The 23,316-nt window shown below is 48.1% G+C and overlaps 1 protein-coding gene across 2 annotated transcripts in view; it reads right to left on the reverse strand.

Moving 5' to 3' along the window:
- INSC (INSC spindle orientation adaptor protein) overlaps positions 1-23,316 on the reverse strand; it is a 91,455-nt gene that overhangs the window by 16,163 nt on the left and 51,976 nt on the right. For both annotated transcript variants that reach the window (XM_039251830.1, XM_039251829.1), the window contains 2 exons: positions 8,891-9,062; positions 4,681-4,859 (listed from right to left, as the gene is read on the reverse strand). In XM_039251830.1, the coding sequence (XP_039107761.1) occupies positions 4,681-4,859; positions 8,891-9,062 (351 nt within the window). The remainder of the gene's footprint in view (positions 1-4,680; positions 4,860-8,890; positions 9,063-23,316) is intronic.

The following is a 23,316-nucleotide window of genomic DNA, read 5'->3' on the forward strand; positions in this document are numbered from 1 at the left end:
AAGTGACTTAATGTTTCGTCAAGCACCCAGAACATATGTTACATAAAATGAGTATAACTTTCCTCTGGGAAACAGAGTATGAAAATATCCAGATCTGGAAAGATTATGTCGAGGAGTAGTAACCAACGCAATACCAACTACTGGCAAATGTGCTGTTAATGGGGGGATCATTCCTGAAGGGAGGCAGATCCCAGAGCAGAAGGAGCCCTTGCCAGCAGGAAGCCAGAAACAACCCCTGTGCTCATTACCATTCTGGCATTTTGAAATCATTTTTCCTTTGGCCTCCCAGAGACTGACCACCTTAGGAAAACTGAGATGAATAGCAAATTGGCCAGAATAGCTGGGGACCTCCCGTGTCATTGACTCAAGAAGAAATGCCCCATGTAATAAGAAGTTGGCAAAGCCTTTTTATGTCAGCACACACACAGGGAGAGAAAAAGGTTTACTCTGTGCTGGCCCAGGGCAGATGCTCCTCGAACCCTTGTCTGAAACTGATCCCAAGGCATGGGCCAGGCTTGTCCCACACCCTCAGCAATGTCTGCCTGTGATCACACTCTGACTCTAGCTCTGTCCCTTTTATTTTGTATATCATAAACTAGCATTTTCTCTCCTGTAAACCATAAGGACCATACATTATAAAAAATCAAGTGAGGGTTATCCTGCAAAGAAGCAGGTGCACTCATGTGATAAAACTTACAACACAGAAAATCTAAGATGCATTTAATGAAAACTTATGATTGCTTTTCTGCTGTGCGGTAATTAGGACAAAAAGGCCAACATTTCATATGACTGTAATTAGAATTACTCTTTAATTGCTGGGTGGAATATTCAGAGGTCTACCATCACTGTGTTAACTCTCTAAAAGCTATAGCAACAATGTCAAGAGCAGCCAAGACCAGCCAGCAAAATCCCTTTCAGCCTCTAGGGGGAGCCCGGTGCATCTCCCTGTCCTCACATCTTCCCTCCATATCGTTTTTTCTACCAAAGAGCAGAAAGAGTCAAGACAAGGACATTAGTTGAAGAACGAAGGGTTCTGAGAGGGGAAGGACGTGGTCTTTTTGCCCAGGGAGGCCACACAGTCCAAGGGAAGGTGCAGCCCTCTGCTTCTCTTCTCCCTACTAAGCCTCTTGCTCCACGTGACAGGTGTGGTCAGGGGCCTGGGTGAATGAGAGCTGGGCAAGCAGGGACCCACGAGGGTGCCTGCCTCATCCTGGGACAAGCACACTGCTCCCACTCTCGGGCACTCGGATCTTTGAGGCCTGGCCTGCCCTCCTCGCTCCCAAAGATGCAAGACAGGAGGGCTGGGATTTGCACTCAGGAGAGACAGCCACCAAAGGCCATAAAACTGCCTTAGCTATAGGTCTCAAGCTGCTGGTGAACTAGGTCAGGGGACTGTCCCTGGGGGTTGCATCGAGCTGGGGTGTGTGCCTCGCAGGATCAGAGAACACGTAAATCCCAAACCAGGTGCTCTGTGTTTAGTGTTCCCTAGGTTCTGTAGGAGGGGCTGCTGGGGCAGATCGGGACTGGGTGTTGGTTTCCTCCCAGCCTCTCCAGATAGGTATATATTCATTCATATATATCCAGATACAAATAAACATATCCTTTAAGTGGCTTACAGTCTGTATCAACATCCCCCCCCCACCCCCCATACGCACACCACATACACACACGCAACTTGCATATACCCACACACAGACTGGAACAACACATGCACTGACTCACACCACACTACACTTACCACTACCACATTACCTCCATTGTCGGCCCTGCCATCCTTCCCCAAAGCTGGCATTCCCTGCCTCAGACCCATCCCAGTTCCTGGTTCTATCACACACCCCCGCCACATTCATCACTGAGTATCTACTTTCATTCTAACTATTTTATGAGCATTATGCCATCTAGTCATCATACTGACATGGAGAGGGAGGAAATAGATGATCCCCATTACACAAATGAGGAAACTTGTGGTTCAGAGAGGTTAAGTGATTTGTCTAAGGTCACACAGCTAGGAAATGGCAGAGCCAGGACTTGAACTCAGGTCTCAATGAACCCAAAGCCTGTGTTGTTTCCAATACGTCATACGTGTCACATAGGTATACAAAAGGCTTTTACATACACAGGGCTTTTGCGATGTGAGTCAAAATTGTAATCCCTAGTGACTGGCATTTCTGATAATGGACTCCTGATGATTATATTTATGGTGAGTTTTTAGGCATACTACAAAATCTGGACATTCTAAAACACCCAGCAGACAATGTGTCTTCATGGGGAGTATTTACCAGGACCCTCCACCTCTATGAAAGCAATTCAGTTTTGAAGGCCATAAAAAGTCATGCTCCGTGAAAGTTTCTGTGGTGGCCTAGACAAGATGACTGAGTCTCTGTCACCCTAGGTCTCACTGCCTTAAGGGCAGGGCAGAGATGAGGCAGCCCCTTTCTCACACCCCAGGCCATGGCTGTAGCTGGATTCCCTGGGCAGCATGCGCCCTAAAAATTACTTCCTGGGAATGAAAACTCCGGCCACACAGCTGTCTGGTGAGGCAGGGAGTTCTAGATGCATAGTCACATCCAGCACCCCTAGATTAGCAGGCGGGGATGAAAGAGCACAGATCCAAGGTTGCCCTCACTGCTATCCACACCCTCAATGGTGGGTGCGAGACAGGTATGGCCATCAAGGCTCTTGTTAGACAAATTAAGGGAATTCAGCTTGCTGGGGTGACAGAGGGGTTCTCACTTAGATGTTCATGTGGAGGTGGACAAAATATAGATCCAAGACCCAGAGGCTCTGCACAGCACTGGCGTCATTGGCAGATGCATTACCGGAAGCCTCACAGGCATTTAATTTCCTAAGTGTTTCAGGGGGCGGTGAGCACTTCAGAGCCTAATTCATCTTCGTTGTCTTCATTACAGAGAGCTCTCTGATCGCTTTAATCCTCCCCCTGCCACTGGAAAGAGCCATTTGTTTCTTTAATGGGTGCGCTTTCACTCGCTAAGTGGTTGCTCTGAGTCACGACAGAAGGTGGGCAGAAGGTGAAGCTGTCCTGAGGATGGGGTGTGGGGGGAGATGGTTCGTGCCTAGCCCAGACTCAGGGGGAGGGGGGGAGGAGGGGGAGGTAGGACCAGGGAGAGGGAGGGAGGAATGGGGTGATGAGGTGGGGGTAGGGGGAATGGAGTATGGCAGGAAAACTCGGGACTCCAGATTCAGAAAGAATTGCCACCTGCATGGAGCTTGTCCATGGTCTCTCCCCACCCTGGGCCCCTCCTTCCTTCTGAGGAATCAGCGAGATTCTAGGAGGGGAGCCAGTCACTCCTCATAATAAAAAAGGGGTCTCTGCACATAGAGCTTCAGGATGCCTGAGCTGGAAGAGACCATGCCCATTTTAGAGGTAAGGAAACTCCCATCCGGAGGTTCCCCATTCAGGACTGTGTGCCACACATTCAAGGCCAATAATAATAATACTGACACTTGCTTCCATTTATTTGAGTTTCTAAGTACCAGGGACTCTACCAGGAGTTTGCATTCATTAGTTTAATTTAATTTAAATAAATTAATTAAATGATTAATAACTAATTAACAAATAATTTAAAATTAATTAGGAATTGAAATTAGTTTAATTTCATTCTTATTTCAACTTAGTGAAGTATATAGTATTCAACCCCATACACAGATGAGTAAAGTGAGGCTCAGTGTGAATTGCCCAAAGTTACATGATTATAATATAGCAAAGAAGCTTCTATTTTTTCCCATCGAAGGAATAAACTACATGAAATAACTGGAAAGGAATAAATGTCACTAGGGAAAAGTCAACACTCCATTGTGAGACATGGCCTGTAGGAAAAGGAGGCAATTCTAGAGAGCCATCAGGGAAGGCTTTCCAGAAGTTTCTGGGGTAGAAGTTGGACCAGGAATAGGAGAAACAGAGACTGCAGCTAAGAGGCAGGCAGGGATGATCTGGGTTGGCGACAGGAGCATCATCTAACTTAGAGCTCAGGCACCTCGTGGAATTTATAGAGGCCTAAAATCCACCTGATCCACCACCCCCGCCCCTTCGTAGGGAAAAGGGAGGCTGAGTCTGGTAGAGGAGGGACAGGATGGAATTCTATAATCTCAGAGCTCAAGGCTCTGAAAAACCCCTTCATTCAATGTTTTCAAACACAGGTAGCAATGAAACCCCTTTTCTCCAAACAAAACTGTATGTGGAGCCCAAATCTACAAAAACATCAAGACTGATAGGGGAGCTGAGGCTCTGAATCAAGGCTCAGCTCCCAGCCCTGCTTTTATGGAGGCAGAGAAGGGAAGAAACTCTCTGCAGGGTACAGTGACAGACAGGCAGCGGTAAGTCTGGGACAGAGAATTTTAGAGGAGGTCCAGGGACCTTCCCACGGTGTCTCTGACTTCTGGGACACACCACTGTGGGTGGGGACAGAGGAAGGCCCTGCAGCGGTCGGGATGGAGAAGCGACTCATGAAGATGCTCCAAGGGCAATGAGGTATGTTGAGAACATTGTCCTTTGCCTAGAATGTGACTAACAGGACTGACTGTGTGCGGCCAGGCACATTGTCTCCCTCTCCCCCATAATCTTCGCCCTGGCCTCCTAACCTCTGTCTTCATGGCTACAGGCCCTGTGCCTGATCCTCCCCGCCCCCCCCCCCCCCCCCCCCCCCCCCCCGAGCCTCTCACCTGATCCCGGGTGTAAGGTGTGTCCACTCTCTGCTTGTCGCTGCAAGCTTCCAGGAGGACACGGATGGCGTTCAGCTGCAGAAGCATCTCGCAGGCCATCGTGTCAAAGAAGGTGATGTTGGCAAGGGCCGCAGAAGCCAGCAGGAAGACTTCCCCAGATGACGCCTCTTGGCACAGTTCTGGATAGTGAAGAGGGAGAAAGCAGCCTCACTGCCAAGTGCCTTCATACCAGTTACCTCCTTTGATTCCTACAATTGCTCTGGGAGAAAGTCTGGGCAGGTGTTAAGAGACACCCATTTTACAGATGAGGAGAGTAATTCCTGAAGAAGGAAATTTATCTGTCTGTGTAAGTGGCAGAGCTGGGATTTGAATCCTGGTGTATGACCTGCATTTACTCTGTTTCCCAGCAAGTATTTACGGTGTGAACACTATGTGTCAGGCACTTCTGGTGTCTTGGGATGGTCTGGTGAACAACACGGAGCAGGTCTTTGCCCCTGCTAGGTTTACATCCTAGTAGTGGGTGAGAGAAAATAAGCTTTTAAAAGAAATTAATAAAATTATTACAAATTCTAACGCGAGGGAGAAAATAAACAAGTGCTAAGACCGAGAAGAACCAGAGGCCCAAGGGGGTGCATAAGGAAAGTCTTCCTAAAGGATGTGAGAGCTGAGACTGTAAGGGGAAAATGGGGCAATCAGGAGAATACCCGGGGAAGAACATATTCTAGGCCAAAGACAGCAGCATGTACAATGGCCCTGAGGCAGAAAAGAGCTGGTAGTCCAGCATTGTGTCTCCAGCAATGTACGTTAGACTGCTCCTGAATTTGCCTTAAGAAAGGAGCTGAAGTTAAAAACATAAGGACTCCACCTTTCCAGCTGCCATCAGCAGAGCTTCAGGGCTTCTTTGGATCCCAGAATAAGGGCCACATGGCTGTGGAAAAGTCTTACACCAAGCCCCTGAATGCCAGGCTCTGTCTTTCTGATCCTAGTGGCCATAACCCAGACTTGACCATAACTCATCCTCCTGATGAGTCTGATGGGTCTTTAAAGAGGAGAGACTCTTCCCCAGGCCCCATTACCCTCCACTGTTTCACACATTCCCCCCATGGGCTCTACCTGGCCCAGAAGAGACTCCTGCCTCAGGACGATGTGTGAAAGGGCACAGTGGCACTAGCCACACATCCTGGTGGATCTAACTTCTGACCCTCAGCTCCAACTTGACCATCAGTCAAGGTGCTTCCTGGGTCCAGGTCCTCTCCTACTGATAACACACCTATGAAAACACAGGAAGACAAACCACCCATCAGGAAAATACCCTCAGGGGAGAACGTTTGGGAGGAAGGGCTGAGCTACATTGAATCCTGATCCCTAATTCTGGCTTCCAAACAAAGAATCTGTACATCCAGGTTCTAAAATTGAAGCTGGCACCCCTTGGCCCTTTGAGTGAATGCAGTCCTGGCCCCTACCTAAAAAGGGAAGGAAAACAGTATGACTTGAGCCACCTGCAATGTGCCCCGCTCTGCCCCCCTACATTCTGAGCACCCTCACGGCAGAAAATTGCCGCCTCTGTTTGCAGATGTAGAAGCCAAGGCTCAAGGAAACTATGAGTAGCAGCAAGACTCCCATTTACTGAGATTACTCTGTGCAAGGCACTGCTGTATATTTCTGACTTCATGCAGTCATTCCGTCCTCCCAACCACCCAATTTTCTATCGCAATTTTATAGCTGAAGAGTTAAGGATTCCAATATTAAGCCATTTTCCCAAAGTCATGGAAATGAGATTATTGGTATTGTCATGGCCTAGAGTCAAGTCCAGGTCTGCCTGATCCCAGTACCCATTCCTTCTGTGTCCCAGGCTGCCTCTTGACCCTGGGCCTCTTTGACTTTTTCCCGGTGATGTCCCTGCAGAGTTGGGTTTCAGTCCTGCCAGAGGGGCAAGGTCTGTCCCTGGGCAGCACTGTGTCCCTCAGCCCAGGTGTGACCAACAAAGCAACTCAGAGTCTTGATCTAATCACCCAGGGCAGAGCCACAGAGTCACCCAGGAGTTAAGAATTCTACAATTGCTCTTTTCCAATGACTGCCACATCCTCTAAGTTTTGGGACCACTCGAGACAGCCAACCTCTTCCAGGCCACCTCCCTATACTCAAAGTTTGGAGTGAGATGACAGGACTCCCTGGCCCACTTTGCTGTAAAGATTTCTTCTAGATCCAAACACCCACACTAATTCTTATACAGTCACGGCTGCCACCAACGCAGCAATTATTAACACAACCATCTAAGTGCCTTTTAATTTGGGTGCACAATTATTTAAACTACAGTCTGAGTCACCTGGGATGCGTAAGACTGTAAATTGAGGATTCCAGTGACTCATTTATAAATGTTTCCAGGGAATAGCAAGAAATTGGAGGGCTATTTCTCACCAAAGAGCAGAGCCCTGGCATCCTGCCCAGAAGACATATCCTATCTGCTGACTCTCCGAGAAAACTCCACAATGCATCTTCATTGGGTGAAATAAATAGGCAGGATCCCCTTCTCCAGGGAGAAACCTAACTTGGGCAAAGAAGTAGGAATAGAGATATGGCAATAGTGATATTTAGTTTAGACTATGTAGGCTTTGGTGTTTTTATTTGTGGGTATTTTGGCAATCGTTTATACATTGGGAGATTTTCTATAAAACTTAGGATTTTTGTCTTATCTTTAAAAATTGGCCTTTCCTACATGGCAACAATTAATAGGAATGTATCAGTGACCTCTCCCCCTCTCCCCGTCCTCAGTGCCCATGCTTTTCAGTTCCATACACGATTCAAATTTTCTTATTTTCTTCTTTCATCTGGCCCACTTCAACTCATTTAGGATTCCCACTTGGGTCCAGAGGATGGCTGACTATGAGAAAAATGAATCCTAATACTGTTATGTTTCCTCAAGAAGTTTCCTCAACCTCCCTGGGCCTAGGTTTCTTCTACTATCAAGTAAGCTTTTACCTTTACTGACTCTTGAGTTCCCTTCCAGCCAAGACTTTCAATAATTGGCTTCTGTGTTTTCTCAACTTTGAATAAATGTGGATATTGGCAAATTTTTTTTTTTACCCCAGCCTGGCCCGTGGGTGCCACTGCTCCAGTGACTAGAATCAGCCATAAAGTCAGCTTGACTGAGGACCGTTAGGTTCAAAGTGCTCATAGATCTTAAAATTCTAGAGCTAGAAAGACTCAAGAGAAATGGCTCCAACCCCACATAGGAAAATTGTGAGGTGGTAGCATCTCACACAGGGCCTGCACAGGACTGTTGGACAATAGCTACTTGGTGTGTGGATGAATGGAAAGACCGAAAAAAATCCACACCTGAATATTCTGACACCAAACCAAGTCTGTGCTGCCCCTAAATTTGTGCTGTTCCAAATTTTCCCAGCCCTGGTGTGATGATTCCAAGAGTGAACCCTAAATTTTCTGACGAGACAAACTTTCATTCAATTTCAATACGACATGGCTCTGAAAGCCGTGGTAGAAATAAGGATAGAAGTAGAAACACACATCCTACGAAAGGAAGGGTGTGGTTTGCAAAACAAGTTTCCCGAGGATTTGACCCAGACAAATCCCACTTTATGCCATTTTGCAAAGGAAAGTTGGAGGAAGAGAGTATTCTAGTTCTCAGTCTATGATTCTCCAACCAGGAGGATGTGAGTCTGAATAGGAGAACCTATAAGAGTCAGAGCTCTCAAGGCCTCGTGATGTGGGATCAGGGTGGGGGGCTGCAGGTGGCGGGCTGGGGTGTGCCAGTGCCTTCAGAGAGGCTCTTTGCCTCGCCATTGCTGCCACATTTATTGGGTGCAACAGGTCTGAGACTTTAGGAACAAAGCCCATCAGAGTCTCTCTGGCCAAGGATCTGAACCCCCAAATTCAAGGCCCTACGCTTCTCCATGGGGCTTGTCCTGGTCTCCAATCTGAAAGGCCAGTTAATCCCAATGTGACCTCAACTCAGGGAGCTTTTCAGAAGGCTGTATGCATTTTAATAGGAACTTTGACAACAGAGCTCTTTAGATCCTGACGATGACACAGTAACAGTGGGATTTCAGCTAGCGTGACATCAATTCAGGAGCTACGTGGGGTGCAGAGAGTGTGGGCGTGGGGGGGCAGGAAGGCCTCATTGGCCTCTCTTGAAGACAACTGTGACAAGTCCCACTCACACAGCAGGCCCCTCCCGCCCAGGGTGACTCACTGACTAGAGCAGTCACGATTTCTTCCATGCTCTCCAGAAAGCTGCTGAGGTGCTGAGTAAAGGGCAAGTGTGGGGAGGTGACCTGGGCAACCACAGCCGCAGCCTCAGCCCGTGTGGCCTCTGAGTGGCTGTCATCGGTCAGGATGTCGGCCAGGCACAGAACGCCGTCCACCTGCAGAAGAAGAGAGGACACGTCCCCATGTCTCCTGGGAGAGAGCAGCACTGCTCATGACAATAAAGAGACAGACGCAAACCCCTTTCAGGGTCCAGCTCTGGACACCCAGAACAAGCCAGGACTGTGTGTGGAGCCAGGGGCAACCTGGTGGCAAGGCTCTCAGAATGACCCCAAGTCCAGCTTCTAAAGAACTATCCTTTGGCTCCAGCAGAGATCAGTGACCTCCCATGGGCTTCTTAGAGAGCAGGCATCAAGCCAAGTGCCCAGGGGCAAGGCCCTGACCATCTACCACAGCAAAATACAGTAGAAAGACCAGTCACCTAATACTCCCACATCCCCAAGCTCCAACCCCAGATCCCTCTTACTTGTACTGTGTGACTTGGCATTAGTTGCTTAACCTCTCTGAGATTCTGTGTCCTCCATTCACAAACAGGGTGCTAGGGAGGTGATGACACAGGCGATGCAGATCCAGGAAAGATGCTTGTTAAATGTTGCCTCCTTCCTCCCTTCCCTGGGTCAGTACTAGGTGAGATCAACATCCTTCTCCCATCCTGTCCTCCACCACCTTCCCCCCCTACGAAGAGGGCTGCTTCCATAGAGGTTTGCTCTCTCTGCCCAACCAGAGAGGAAAGAACCTGGGCATGGTGGGATGGGGATGCCAGAGAAAGACTTCAGCTTCCCAGCTCTGGCCCGATCAGACTTCATCTTGCCTCAGTGACATCTTCTGCTTAGCGCGTGCTCACCACGTGCCAGCCAGCCCGCCAAGTGCAACGCATGTACCACTTAGTCCTTGTAATAACTCTCTGAGGCCAGTATCGTTAGTATCTCCATTGCACAGAGGAAGAAACTGAGGCACAGAAAGGTTCCTTAACTTGCCCCAGATCAGAAACTTTAAAGGTAGTTGGTTTAGAATTTGAACCCAAATCGTCTAGCCTCAAAGCCCATGGTTTTTATCAGGACATCATACCGTCTCCTGAGTGGCAACGCAACTCAGACCCTCCACCTCCAGCCCGGGTCAGTAGATGAGGCCTTCTAGAGAAAGGCTGGAATCGGTGGGTGGGTAGTAACTTATCAGGGTTAGCTCGGCAGGGCTCCTGCAGTCCCGTAGAGGCCCCAGGACACCAGCCTGCCTGAGGATCCTGTCACCAAGCACCAAGATGTCCTTCCCCTGTTAGGAGTCGGGGGTAGGGATGAGACCAGGGAAGAGCCAGGGAGAGATGAAGGGAGGATGCGCCTGTGCTGATGCTCCCCATACCCGCCAGAGGCCCAGGGCTCCTGTCCCTAAATCCTCACTTCCTGCCACTCAGCTTAAGTGGGTCTCCAGAGGTCAGTGTTTCCTTTGACAAATTACCACCACGGAGTTCTGGGCCTCCCTTAAATGGCTCTCGGGAGCTGTAAGGTCCATTAGCTGTAAAAGCCCTTGGCAATCTGGGACTCAAATGAGACAAATGTGGGAGCAGGAGCTGGGGGAGCTGTCCGCAGTAAAACTCAACCTATGTACCTAATGACAAAGAACAAACAGCAGCCAGGTGGCTGCTGGCAGGCCTGGAATCATGCTGGGTGTCTGACTAACAGGCCTTCAGAGATGGGCCTCACTTGGGCCCAGGGAAGGGAAAGGGGCTGCCCTGGGCCTGAAAACAGGAAGCAGCCCTATTGCCAACCTAACAAACCACTTAAACCTGTCTGGCCTTTATCCCTTTCCCCTCCCAGCACTAATCAAGGTTATAGCTGCAGGTCTCAAGTATCTGGTCTCCTCAATCTGACCTTGGATACAAATGGAGTTGCATCCCCAAACCCAGTTGAGAATCTGGTCAAACCCAGACCTGACCCAAACCTAGTCCCCAGCACACATGGAGATGGGCCAATCTGAACACACTAGAGAGGCCAAGGAGTTAATGGTCTCCAAGGGCTTGTGCCATCAAGGCCTAGACACCGGACCTGCTTCCCAACCCAGGATGCTCCTCAGAAAACCCACTGAGTATGATCTTCCTGAGTACCTACTGGGTGCCAAGCAGAAGTGAGCTAGGGCAGGGTGTTTCCTGCAATGGGGCAGGTGACTCATCCGCAAATAACCATTTTACAATGTGATTTCCAATAAGGATACCCTACGGGGAGCCACACTGGCTTAATGTCCACACTCTAGCCGGGGGAGGTGGCCCTTGGAGCTCATGCCCAAATACATCTGGTAACACCATAGCATTTATCACACTGTTCCTCCAAGTGGGGTCTGTGGAACAGGTGCACTAAATCCACTAGGGGTTTCTTCAATGCACATTCCTGGGACCCCCTCGACCTATTCAATCGGACTCTAGGGAAACCTGGAATCTGCTTTTTAATAAAGTATAAGATGACTTTATGCACCAACAATTTGGAGCAGCTCCACTGTGATGTGATTCTCTCTCCCTTGTCTGTCTCCCCTGTTCCCCTGGACGCTCTGTAAGCCTGGGTACCACACACAGCTTGTTCGCTTTGGCTGCTCCAGGCCTCACACAGAGTAGGCTTTGTGGGTAAGAAATGCAAGTGAGTAAAACTTGACTCAAGACTTGAAGACACACTTTAGAGGAGTAAAGGAAGAGGAATGGCATTGCAGATGGAGGAGATGTTGTGGACAAAGACCACTACCAGAAAGAGCAGCTCCAGAGAAACCGTCAACTTGGGAATATGGATTCCACAGATTCCGAACCCAGGAAAGTAACCCTGACCTAGCCTGATTCCTCTTCTGTCCTTAGGTTCCCGAAGAAGAGTATCTGTGTCATCCTATCTATGTAACTGTCCACAGCTCTGTTTTCCTTCTAATTTATTTTATACACTTCAGATCTCTTTTGGTATCTTGTTAATTAGGAAATACGTCATCCCTTGAAAAGAGAAGACGTGTGTGTTGTGTGTATTACAAATTTATGAAGTATAAAAAATAATGAAATGAATAACTATACATGTATATGTCTAATATCCAGAAAGTCTAATATTAGGCATGAAATAACACCAGAAAGACCCTGTATGCAGTTATTGATCTCCTACCTCTGCTCTTCACTGTTGGATGGGCCACTACCCTGAATTTTGTGCTTATTACTCCCTGATTTATTGCATGTGTACATTTAGTTTTACAAGGTTTTGAAGTTGACACAAGTGGTATCAGACTGTGTATAACAATTTGGATTTTCCACAGTCAGCATTATGTTTGGGAAACTCCTTCCTGTTGGTCTATGTGGCTAAGGTCCATTTATTTCACTGCTGTGTGGTATTTCATTGTATAAATTGACTGTAATTCATTTATGTATTTTCCTGTCGATGGTAGTTTGAGCCATTTCCCAGTTTTTTCTATAATGTACAGTGCCTCTATAAATATTCTTCCAAGTGTCTTCTGGAGTATATGTACCAGATTCTCCAGGAATCTCAAATGAGGAGTGGAATTACTCATTCATAGGATCCGCACATCTTTAATTTTACTGATATTGCCAAATTGTTTAGCAGAACAGCTATAGCAGTTTATAGCCTTACCAGTAATGTATAAACTCAACTCCATATTCTTGTCAACATTTGGTACTGTCGGATTCTAAAATTTTGCAGTTTGGTGAGTATATAGAATTTTCATTTTAATATGCATGTCTTCGCTTTTTATAATAAAGCTAAGTCTTTTCATGTTTTCATTTTACTTTGATTAGGTTTGGTTTTGATTTTGGTTTTTGCCATTTGGATTTTCTCTATTAATTGCCTGTTCATGTGTTTTGCTCACTTTTCTATTTGGTGGATTATCACATGGGTCAATTTCCTGGGCTTTTGGCTAATGACCTGCCACTTAGCCTGTTGTCAACAAGATACCACTAGCCCAAGTTGATTTCCATGTGCATCATTATCTCAGCAGCCCCAACCCAACCAGCTCATCACAGTGGGAGGCCCTTAAAGGGACCACTCCACTGGGCTTCAGGCTTCCCAGCACCTGAACCATTTTCTATAGCATCCAAACATGAACAGGCTCTGGAATTACACCTCCCTGGGTCTGAATCCCATTTCTGCATCTTACTAGCTGCACACTTTTTATATTTACTTAGAGCCTTTCTTTATAAGTGGGGGTAAAAATACCACTCTCAGAGGATATTGGAAGTTAATGGAGAAATGCATGTACAATCCCACCCCATCCCCATCTGATGGTTGCAGCCATCTCTAGATCTGGGGCCCTGAGTCCTACTCACCTTTTTGTAGGCTCTCAGAGACTGAGACACCACTGGGTACCTCAGCCCTTTGGGTTGGGGCCCACAGGTTTCCCCACTTGTTTGGACACCTCAGCTCATGCAGCCCAGAACTAGGACTTTTAAAAGGGGAGTGACTCCTATTTCAATTCCTGACCAACACCAATAAGATGAATAACTATAATCCCTTATAAGAGAACAGAGAGAAACGTAGTATAATTCTGCATCTCTGATAGCTCATCAGACATTAACTGTGCACCTATCTTGTGATGGACTGAACTAGGCACTGGTACAAAAATGAGTCAGGAGGAAACAAGAGATGGAAAAATGAAGACAGACACATAGAGAAATTAAAGGAGATAGGGAGAGAGATCACATGCTTAAAAAGGATTTGGAGACTTGTCTGCTACAGAGCCCAGCCTCCCAGTCCCTCTCTGATTTGGCCTTTACAACATCTCTCCCTGCTGGGAACTCTCTCCATCTTGGTGCTCTCTCCTGCCTCTGACTCTGTGATACCCCATTTGGGGGGCTCATCTCCTCCCTAGTGAAATACCATGTATTTAGTCTCTCCTTCGTATCCACCTAAGATAGCTTACCCCAGTTTCCCTGTCAGCCCCCTTTGTACCATCACAGTCAATAGTACCCAAGACAAGTAGCCTCAGTGACTCACTATGATGACCCCTAAACCTGGCTTCCCAGTCCTGACCTTCTTTCCTGATACCCATATCTACATTTGCAATCTGCTACTGGATCTCTTAATGTTTAACTCCAAAACTAACTTGCCTAAATATTCCACAGGCCCCTCACACCCCATTCACCTAAAGCCTGAATGAACATCTTCCATGCCTTCCCTCCCCACTTCCTTCCCAGACCCAGATGAGAAGTCACCTCATCTGTGAACATGCACCTGCCTCCCCCAGACAGAGTGTCTCTGTCCTCCCAGCTGCCACACCACTCTGGTCCGACCACCACAAGAGCACTTACTGTGTCAGGTTGTCCTCGTAGGGTATTATGTCCACTCTACACTAAATTTGAGCTGCTTTGGGAAGCTCCTGTATTGAATCGTTCCTGGTCCCCAGCACCCAGCTGAGGCCCAACACATGGCAGTTAATATAGTAGGCTGAATTATGGGGGGACAGAGGTCTGGGGAGGGAAAGAGATCACCAAGGCCATGAAGAATGTTAATACTAGAGCCAGGACTCCCACCTTGGTCTCCCTATTCTTTGCCCTGGGCTCCTCTGGGCAGCCTTTGGGAACGGCAGTGAAGGATGGAGCTGGTGAGAGGGTCAGGTTGATGGGGGCTGCTTAGCTTAGCTCCTATGGTGGGCCCAGGAGTGTCCCAGCCTGAAGCCAGCTTCCTCAAACACTGGTCCCATTTCTGGAAAGTCTCCATTCTCAAACCACCCACTTCCCATCCCCGGATATAAACTTAATGATGCCAGGAGAACAATCTAATCAAAGCACTTTCACATCTCTCAAGAAACTGCTGGTGGAAGCACTTCTATGTAATTAGCTTTTTACATGGAATGGGATGGGCCTAGGCCCAAGGCCAAGCTTTCCTCGTGGGAAAGCATGCAAGTTGCAATGAGGATGCAAGTGGCCTGGTCATCACCTGGGCAACAGGGTGGATGCACCTGGGGTCTGGATACAGAGGGAGCTGGTGAAGGCCGAGATTCTCCCTGAGGTGAGGGTGAAGGAACATGAGATCAATGAAGCTGGGGGACCCAAAATACACAGTAAACATCACACCAGATTTATGAGCAATGTTCTCCTATTGATTACTGGAAAAGCATCATTATGGCTTTTATGCAAATATCTAAGGGACACTGGCTAGTACATAAAGACCCATCATACTGGTGCTGGGCTGCTATTTTCCAGTTCTTTTTTACATGTTTAGGTTTTAGGGAAAGGCAGAAGAGTTGGTCACTGGGTTGTAAGAGTTAAACAGAATCATGAAAATGCTGTGGTAACTCAGTCACAGGAGAGGGACCATGACCTAAAGACCCCCAAATTTCCTCCTTCAACCTTTCTATCAACTCAGATGCCTACAGTTTTATGGGAAAAAAAGAGAGAGAGAGAGAGAGACAAGTGGGTACCACAGAGCAGCTGGAATCCCATTCATGGGGCCAGGCAGGCCCAATCTATTTGCCCAGGATATAGTCAGAGAGAAAATTCAATCAAAGAGAAGGAAGCAAGTTTCCTACCTAAGGAAGCAAAGACAAGTGTGGGGCAAGGGAGGGTCAGGGGGAAGCATCAGGTGGAATAAATGAATCCATCGGTCAGAAGCAAGATTGAATACAGGATGTAAACCAGATCAGGACAAGATCCAACACAGAATTTGTGAATAAGGTAAGAGGTTAAAGGCTTGCTTTCTAACATGAGGTATTTGTTTTAAGCAGTGCTGGTAGAGCTGACAGCTCAAGAGAAAGCTACAGAAATTAAAACAGGCCTCCAGGAGGATAATATCCTCCTCCCCCCAAACTAGCATATCCCAGACACCACTCAACCTCCTTAGCTATTTCACACAAGAATCTTGGATTAAAAACTAAGTGTCAAAATGGATAAAACAAATCTGAATATGTAATAGGGAATGGGACAATGGATGAAAGGGGTTATATAACCAGTCTGGCAAGTGAGTGAGGTAGAGAGAGGTGGCTTATTGCGCTGGAGAAAAATCAGGGATTAAATCACTTTATTTTATTGACAAATAAAAAATAATTTTCCTGTCAAGTCGATGATTTTCTTTAGAGCAGACTGTCAATCAGATGCTCTGAAGGCATTTGGGGGTAGAAGGAGTAGAGTTTGCAAGAAGGTACCAAAAGGTAAGAACAAGTTCACTTCCCTTTGGGTGAGAGTGAGCAAGCCTGTGCTGATGTAAAAAAAAAAAAAAAAAGTCAAGTTTTCGGCAAAGCACTACTGGGCACAGCTGGGTTGGGAATAGTACCAAAAGTGCGTCTAGATCAGTGGTTCTTAGCCTCTCAGAGGATTAGGATCATCTGGGAAAGTTTTAAAATACTCATGCCTGTGCTTTACCACCAGAAAATCTGACTTAATTAACCTGGGGTAGAGTCTTGGTATCAATATTTTTAAAGACTCTTAAGTTCCAATGGGAATCCTTAGTTAAGCATCACTGTTCCAGAAGTAACTGTGATAGAGTAGAAGCTGCACAATCTTAGAAGAAAGTCTGGCTTCACAATTCAGTGGTACTCCTTGCTGACTTGGTGAAACGAGGTCACTCACCTTCTCTAAGCCTATTATCTAATCCTAAGTTGACAATGATATATCACAGTTAATAATAAAATCATGAAATATTGAAAGAATTCCCCCAAATCAGTAACAAGACAGATATCCATTATCCACACTCCTATTTCACATTTTACAATGGCTGTAGCCAATGCAATAAGACATGAAAAAGAAAAGGTAAAATGATCAAAAAAGAGGAAGCAGAACCTTCACGGATCACATGATTGTATACATGTGTACACAATCCAAATCTGTATAAAATCCAAAAGAATCCAGACACCAGTATATTCAAAATTGCATTTTCTATGTATCAGCAACAATTAGAAAATAATAATTTTTAAATAACTCTTAATTAGCATAAAAATATACCCAGAAATAACTCTAAAAAAATATGTGCAAGATGTTGACACTGAAAAGTCAATATATTGCTGAGAGAAATTAAAAGCAATCTGCATAAATAGACGTATGCTACATTTATTGACTGGAACACCCTATACTGTTCGGGATGTCAATTATCCCAACATTTATTTATAAATTTAAAGACATCCCAATCAAAACCTTAGCAGGTGTTTCTATGTAAATTAACAAGTGTATTCTTAAATGTACATAGAATGGCAAAGAGCTTAGGATTACCAAGATAATCTTAAAGAAAAACAAATTTGGAGAGTTTATACTACCAAATATCAAAATTTATTATAGACGACAGTGACTCAGACAGTGTCATATTGGCACAAGAATGGACAAAAAGACTAATGGAACAGAAAAGAACTCCAGAAACAGACTCATGCGTATGTCATCATTTTACCTACAACAAAGGCATCACTTTAATTAAGTGGTGAAAAGATGGTCTTTTTGATAAATGCTATTGGCTCAATTAGATATCATATGAAAAACACTGAACCTTGAATATCATTAAAATATTTGAAATAGATCATAGATCTAACTGTGGAATGTAAAATAATACAGCTCCTGGTAGAAAATATAGCCTATCTTCATGATTTGGGGGAAAACAAAGATATGTTAAATGAATGCAAGAAGCACCAACTACAAAAAGAATAGATCAGTAAACTAGACTTTAAGCTAAGCTAAGCATTTCTATTCATCAGAAGACACCATTAAGAAAATGAAAAAGCAACCCACAGGCTGAGAATAGATATTCTCAATACATATACTTGACAAAGGATTCATATGTACATTTTTCCAAGTTTATAATTCAATAACAAAAAGCCAAAGAAGTCATTTTTTTTTTAATGGGCAAATGTCTCAGACAGACATTTCACGGAAGAAGATAACCAAATGGTCACTTAGGATGTGGAAAAATGCTCAAAATCATTGCTCATCGGGAGACTGAAAATCAGAACCATCACGGAGATCACTCTATGCCTGAGCAGAGCACAATCAGGCATTTCACGTCCAGCTATCACAAGGTTGCAAACTACTCCAGACTTCTGAAGCAGCCCAGAGGAGAATGAAACGCTCCTTTGGAAACTGTGTCCCATCTTCCCTCCCTCCCTCATGCTTCCTAAGTCTCTTCCTCTTTCTCATCCCCTTTCTCTCTCCCTGTATCTCTCTGTCTCTGCCTGGGACTAGAGGCCCCATTGCTTGCTGGCAGGGACCGAGGACACTCGGTCAGGTTCTGCCTCTGTGGACTGAGAGCAGACCTGTTGTCAGTGCTTGGGCTGTTCCAGAAGGTGGGCCCTCCCTAGTCAAATCTGCCCCAAACCTCCACCTCTGTAGTCCCCTCAGCCTCCTCACTGTGTCCCCTCCCCAGCAACTTCCTTTCCCCTGCTCACCTCCAGACTAGCACCTGTCCCACTTCAGAAGCCAGAGGGTAAGCAGTGCTGGTGACGCAGTCCCCACCTCTGTGCCTGGCCCAGCGCTCTGAGGAACCCTGGCTTCTCTGTAGGACAGCTTCCCTTCTCTCCAACATTAGCATCACATTTACCTCCGACCTCTTATTTAATGGCTGCTCTCACCAGAGTGCTTGTGGTGCAGCCTACGAGATGCACTTTGACCAGCATTTTACCTTGCCGAGTTTGCTGCTCCTCAGCCCGCCACAGACATGCACATGACCACAGGCTTCCACAGGGGAGAGAGGTACCCAGCTCCCTTCTGACATCCCCTAGAGGAATGCCGCCCCCTCAACACAACCCCAAGGAGGAGGCACCAGAATTCCTAGCCCAGACAGCTCAGCACTTCTGACTTCTGTTCATCACATCTGTGTCCCAGAATTACTTCATATGTCCCACAGCACCATCAGAACACACGCCTCCCTCCACCAAATGAGAAGATCGAGGTTCCCAGGGATTAGAAAACTTCCTTGTGGGTCCCCGGCAAACCAGTGGCAAAGGAAGGGCTGGCCCCAGGTTGTTGCCACTAACCACCAACTTGGAGACAGGGTCTGCTTGGGGACCTAAGAACTCGGGCTCGGGGCCATAGGAGTGAGAGGAAGGGGATGGCAAGCTGGGACAAGTTATTAGGGACAGATGGTATAAAGGGGCCTCAGGGCATTCTGTCCTTACTGAAAAGACACTTACAATGTCTGCACTCCCTGCACCCACCCCATACCTGGGCATGAAGCTCCTCACAGAGGCCATGCCAGGCTGTAGCTGAGTGAAGTCACGTGACCTGCATTCTGGCCTCAGCCCTGCTGCCAGCAATGGAAATGTGGGGTGGCACATCACTGGGTTGTGACAGTAAGTGGGCCTCTACACTCTCTTCTGCAACGAGGAAGAATGCACCAGAACACTTTCAACAGAACTGATCCAGTCGTGCAGCAAGCACTGTTCACCTGGGTGTGCGAGCCACTTCCCTGATGGGCTAAGGGGCGGGTGATAGAGTGTCTGCTGGTTGGAAGCTTAGACAGAGCTCTGAGGCCAGGAACATGCTCCAGGAGCAGCACCGAGTACAGTGCAAGCACCAAGAGGGAGGAGAGGTAGGGAAGGCCATCCAGAGAAGGGCACTTGGGCAATTTCAGCAAGTGCGGGTGAGATGCCGTCCCAGGCCACCCCAGCCTAGGCAGGTGCTGCAAGGTGAGGAAGGCCTGAAGACGTTCAGTGAAGGACTCTGGCAGGAAAGGTGAAAAACTTGCATTCATAGCACATGGACTCATTTTGTCCTCACAGCCTGCAAGGCATGGATTATCACTCCACTTTACATACGGTGAGACCAGGGCTCAGAGGGGGTGCATGGTCAACACACACTAAATGCTGAAACCGGGTGTGGAAGCCAGGTTTGCTTACCAAGGGGACAATGTGCCAGAGGCAGTTTGCTCACAGGACACCTCTGTGCCAGGCTGAGGGGCTTGGGGTCCAGTAAGAACTAGGGGCACTTTGGAAGGGTTCTGGAAGTCAGAAACATGCTAGATTACAAGATGTATCCACATCGTCCTGCTAGAAGAAGCTAGGTTGGTAGGAAGAAGATCCTGTTGCCTTGAATTTGCAAATCTTCCTCCCCCATTCTCTTCTCTCCCCCCACCCCTCCACACACACACAAGATACACTGTCCCTGATCGGTGGTTCCCAGCCCTGAGCCCACCAGCCTTAGCTCCGGAAGAGAGCCTGGGGCAGTGTGACAGGGTGCAACTGCCGCTCTTATCCACCAGGGGCCGCTGCTGCATAGCACATGGGGACCTAGGAGTCCACATCAGAGAGGAGCCTACTCTGAGCAGCACTTAGTTCAGGCTGCCAGGGGTCTCCATGCCTTCTCCAAACTCAGGTTGTGCCTTGCGCACGGGGTGAGGCTCCCCAAGGCAGCAGGGCCTTCTTTCAGTCTGAACCATACTGGCCCGTAATTCCAGCCTGAACTCCTTAAGTGGGGTGGGGGGCTGCAGGGAGGTGGGGCAGTGTGCCTCATTTTGTTCTTGTCTCTCTACATCCTGGCCTCTTACAAGTCCCCTCACCCCTGCTCCCAAGGCAGAGGGACAAGCTTAGGGGACTCAGAGCTCAGGGAAGTAGATGAACCACACTCTCTCTAGACAGCCCCCTTGCAGGGATGAGGAAGGTGACCATGGCAGTCTCCCCTCCTGTCTGCCTGTCAGTCACAGCACAGACAGCAGACCTGGGACCCTGGGGTTCTCTGCACAGTCCCAACCCACTCCCAACTCAGTCGGAGGCCTGACCTGGGGGCTTGAGGGGTGGGGGAAGCTGATAAGCCTGGGTGGGTTGAGCCCCAGGTGGAGAGGCATCTGGGATCTCCATTCAGAAGCGTTCTCTTACCCCCCACCCCCAGCAGCTACTGGTAGGTAAAGAAGAGGCTGAAAATCAAATTAAGCAAAGATTTCTTTCCCCACTCTCTCCACCCAACCTCACTGACATATTAGAACTGACTCCATCAAAATAGGGTAGTGCCTTGCCCTGGGGTCCTCACACTATGCCCTTTTCAGCTAATTAGGGTGTGGAGGAGAGGCTGACAGGAACCCATAGCTGGGAGCAAAAGAATGGGATTCTCAGCCCAGGCTCTGCCTCTCCACCATCTCTATGCCTTCCAGCCTCAACTTTCCCCCTCTGTGCAATGGGCATGACCATCTCTCCCTGCCTTCCTTACATAGCCATTTTGAAATTCAAATGAGTAAAAGAAAAGAAAAACTGCCAACTTTTTTGGCAAATATTACCTATTTATGACCATCTGCAACCCTGCAGTGAACAAACAATGGAAAGAAAGTCCTATGAGTGTCCTGCAGCAGGCGTGGCAGAATTTTTCAGTCAGCCCCCTTGCACCCGCTCCCTCCTGCCGAGGGTCTCTGGGATTTCAGTAGCTGGATCCAGCATCCCGAGACCCAGCTCAGACCTTCTGATGTCATGGCACCTCAATCCCAAGAAGCTGCCCCAGGAAACAGTGGAGGGGGAGGGAGCTACATGGGGACAGATAGCAGTTTACCCATCCCTCGCTACTGATGATTTTCTTCTTGGACTTGATATTGCGCCCTTGTCCCCTCTCCACCGCTCATCTTTAATTTCTCTCCAACTTTAATTTCTCCATCGATTTTCATTAAACTCTCCCTTTGGCTCCAGCACAGGGTGAACTCCTTATTTGAAAAAATGAAACAAGGGGGGAGGGGTGGGAATAAAAAGAAACTCTTTTGAAAGCAAGATTATGTCTGGTCTCAAGGTTGGAGGAAGCAATTACCAGAACTGTCTTGGAGGTTATCTGAGGCTGTCTTAGCATTGAGCTTTGAGTGCCCGCTTCCACCCCTTATGGCCCTAGACCCAAAGGTCCCTACCCCTCAGATTCCCAGTCTCTCTCTAGTCCCCAGCCCCCTCCAACCCCATCCTGGCCACTGGCCCTGTCCAGCCCCAGTGCCTGCACCAACAGTGTCCTGACCATCCCTCCAGCCACTCAGAGCATCTGCCAGGACTCTCGTAAAATCCCCAGAACTCAGCCTCTTTGGGGGCAGGGTTTCCCCGGATCAAACTGAAATGGGAGAGACAAATGGGCAGGGAGGAGGGAAGGGAAGCAAACACAGGCGAGAGCTCGCTCCCTCGTGCAGGCAGCTCAGGGCGCCATGCCCTCATTGTTGCATCGCCCCATCATGGCAGCGCCCCCATGGTATAAAGAGGGAAGCAAGGTTCAGAGGGGAGTGACTGGCTCCCCAGCCTGCTGTCAGCCTCCCCAAGCCCTACGGTCCTCCCCCTTGGTAAGCCAGTCCACCTTCCCTGCTGAGTCCTCCAGGAAGGCTGCCTTGACCAGTCCAGGCAGGCTGGGTCATTTGGCCACCCAGTCTGAGGCGGGTCCATCTGCTCTTATTGGGGTGTGTATGGCCCTGAGGCCTTCACTCCCTCCTGGACCCTTGTTTTCTTTCTCCAGTCTTCTCCAAGGTGGGGTTCAGAGAACACTGTCTCTTCTTCTGGGCCCCACAAATCACTGAACATGGAGCTTCTGACTTAACAGCCCCACCACCAACTGGCCAGCTGTGGAGTCCCTCTGCCTTTGCCGAGACCACTTTCCCTTGGCCTCCCTGGGAGCTCCTCCTTAGCCCTCTGAGCCCAGCTCCATGGCCTCCTTATGGCTGCCCTCACCAGCATCTCACACAGAGGGGTGCCATGGGCCTGTGGCCTCTGACAGCCATGGGACAGCCCTTTCCACTGTCTGAATCCCTGAGCTTCTCCCCAGCCACCCTCAGTGGGAGACAGGGCACATAGCTGTTTGTCTCTCCTCACAAAGAGGAGATGGAACAGAGATGGGAACGAGGGCCCAGCACAGAGATGGGAAGGAGGGGTGATTATCTGCTAGGGACACAGCGGGGAGCAGGACAGACTTCCCGAAACATGATGGTTTAGGGGAAACACGATGCTGGGGATGCTGTGGCCGGGATGAACTAGACCTCTGATGCCTCAGATACCTCTGGAGAGGGCTTTGCTGTGTTTTGACATCTCGCCCCTCCAGCCCTGCCCAGGTCTGCGCCCTGCTCAGGCCAACACCCATGGCCTGGCACCCTGGAGGCCATCCCCCTGCCGTTCCCACCTCAGACGGGCCAACTCTTCTCAAGGCAGCACACCTTATAAAGAACACACTTCAAAACCAGCCAGACTTGCTTCTAAAGCTCTACATTTATGAGCAGAGGGGACACAGTTCCTGAATCTCAGGTTCCTCATCTGTAAAATGGAAAAGATGTGAGGGCTCGAGCTCCAGCCTCACGCAGCTTCTCTATGCTGCGCACGCAGCAGCGACTTTGACCACGTTAGCCCCTCCTCCTGCCACGTCAGCGCTCTCCTGTCCACCAGAGGGTAATCTTCCTCAGGCCACTGGTTTTCTAAACCCCAGCAATGAGCATCGCACCAGCCATAATCATAATAGCCATCTGTCAGTGCCTGTCTATCTTC

This window comes from Hyaena hyaena, unplaced genomic scaffold (genome assembly GCF_003009895.1).
Source record: "Hyaena hyaena isolate Hyena2069 unplaced genomic scaffold, ASM300989v1 scaffold_401, whole genome shotgun sequence".
NCBI lineage: Eukaryota > Metazoa > Chordata > Mammalia > Carnivora > Hyaenidae > Hyaena > Hyaena hyaena.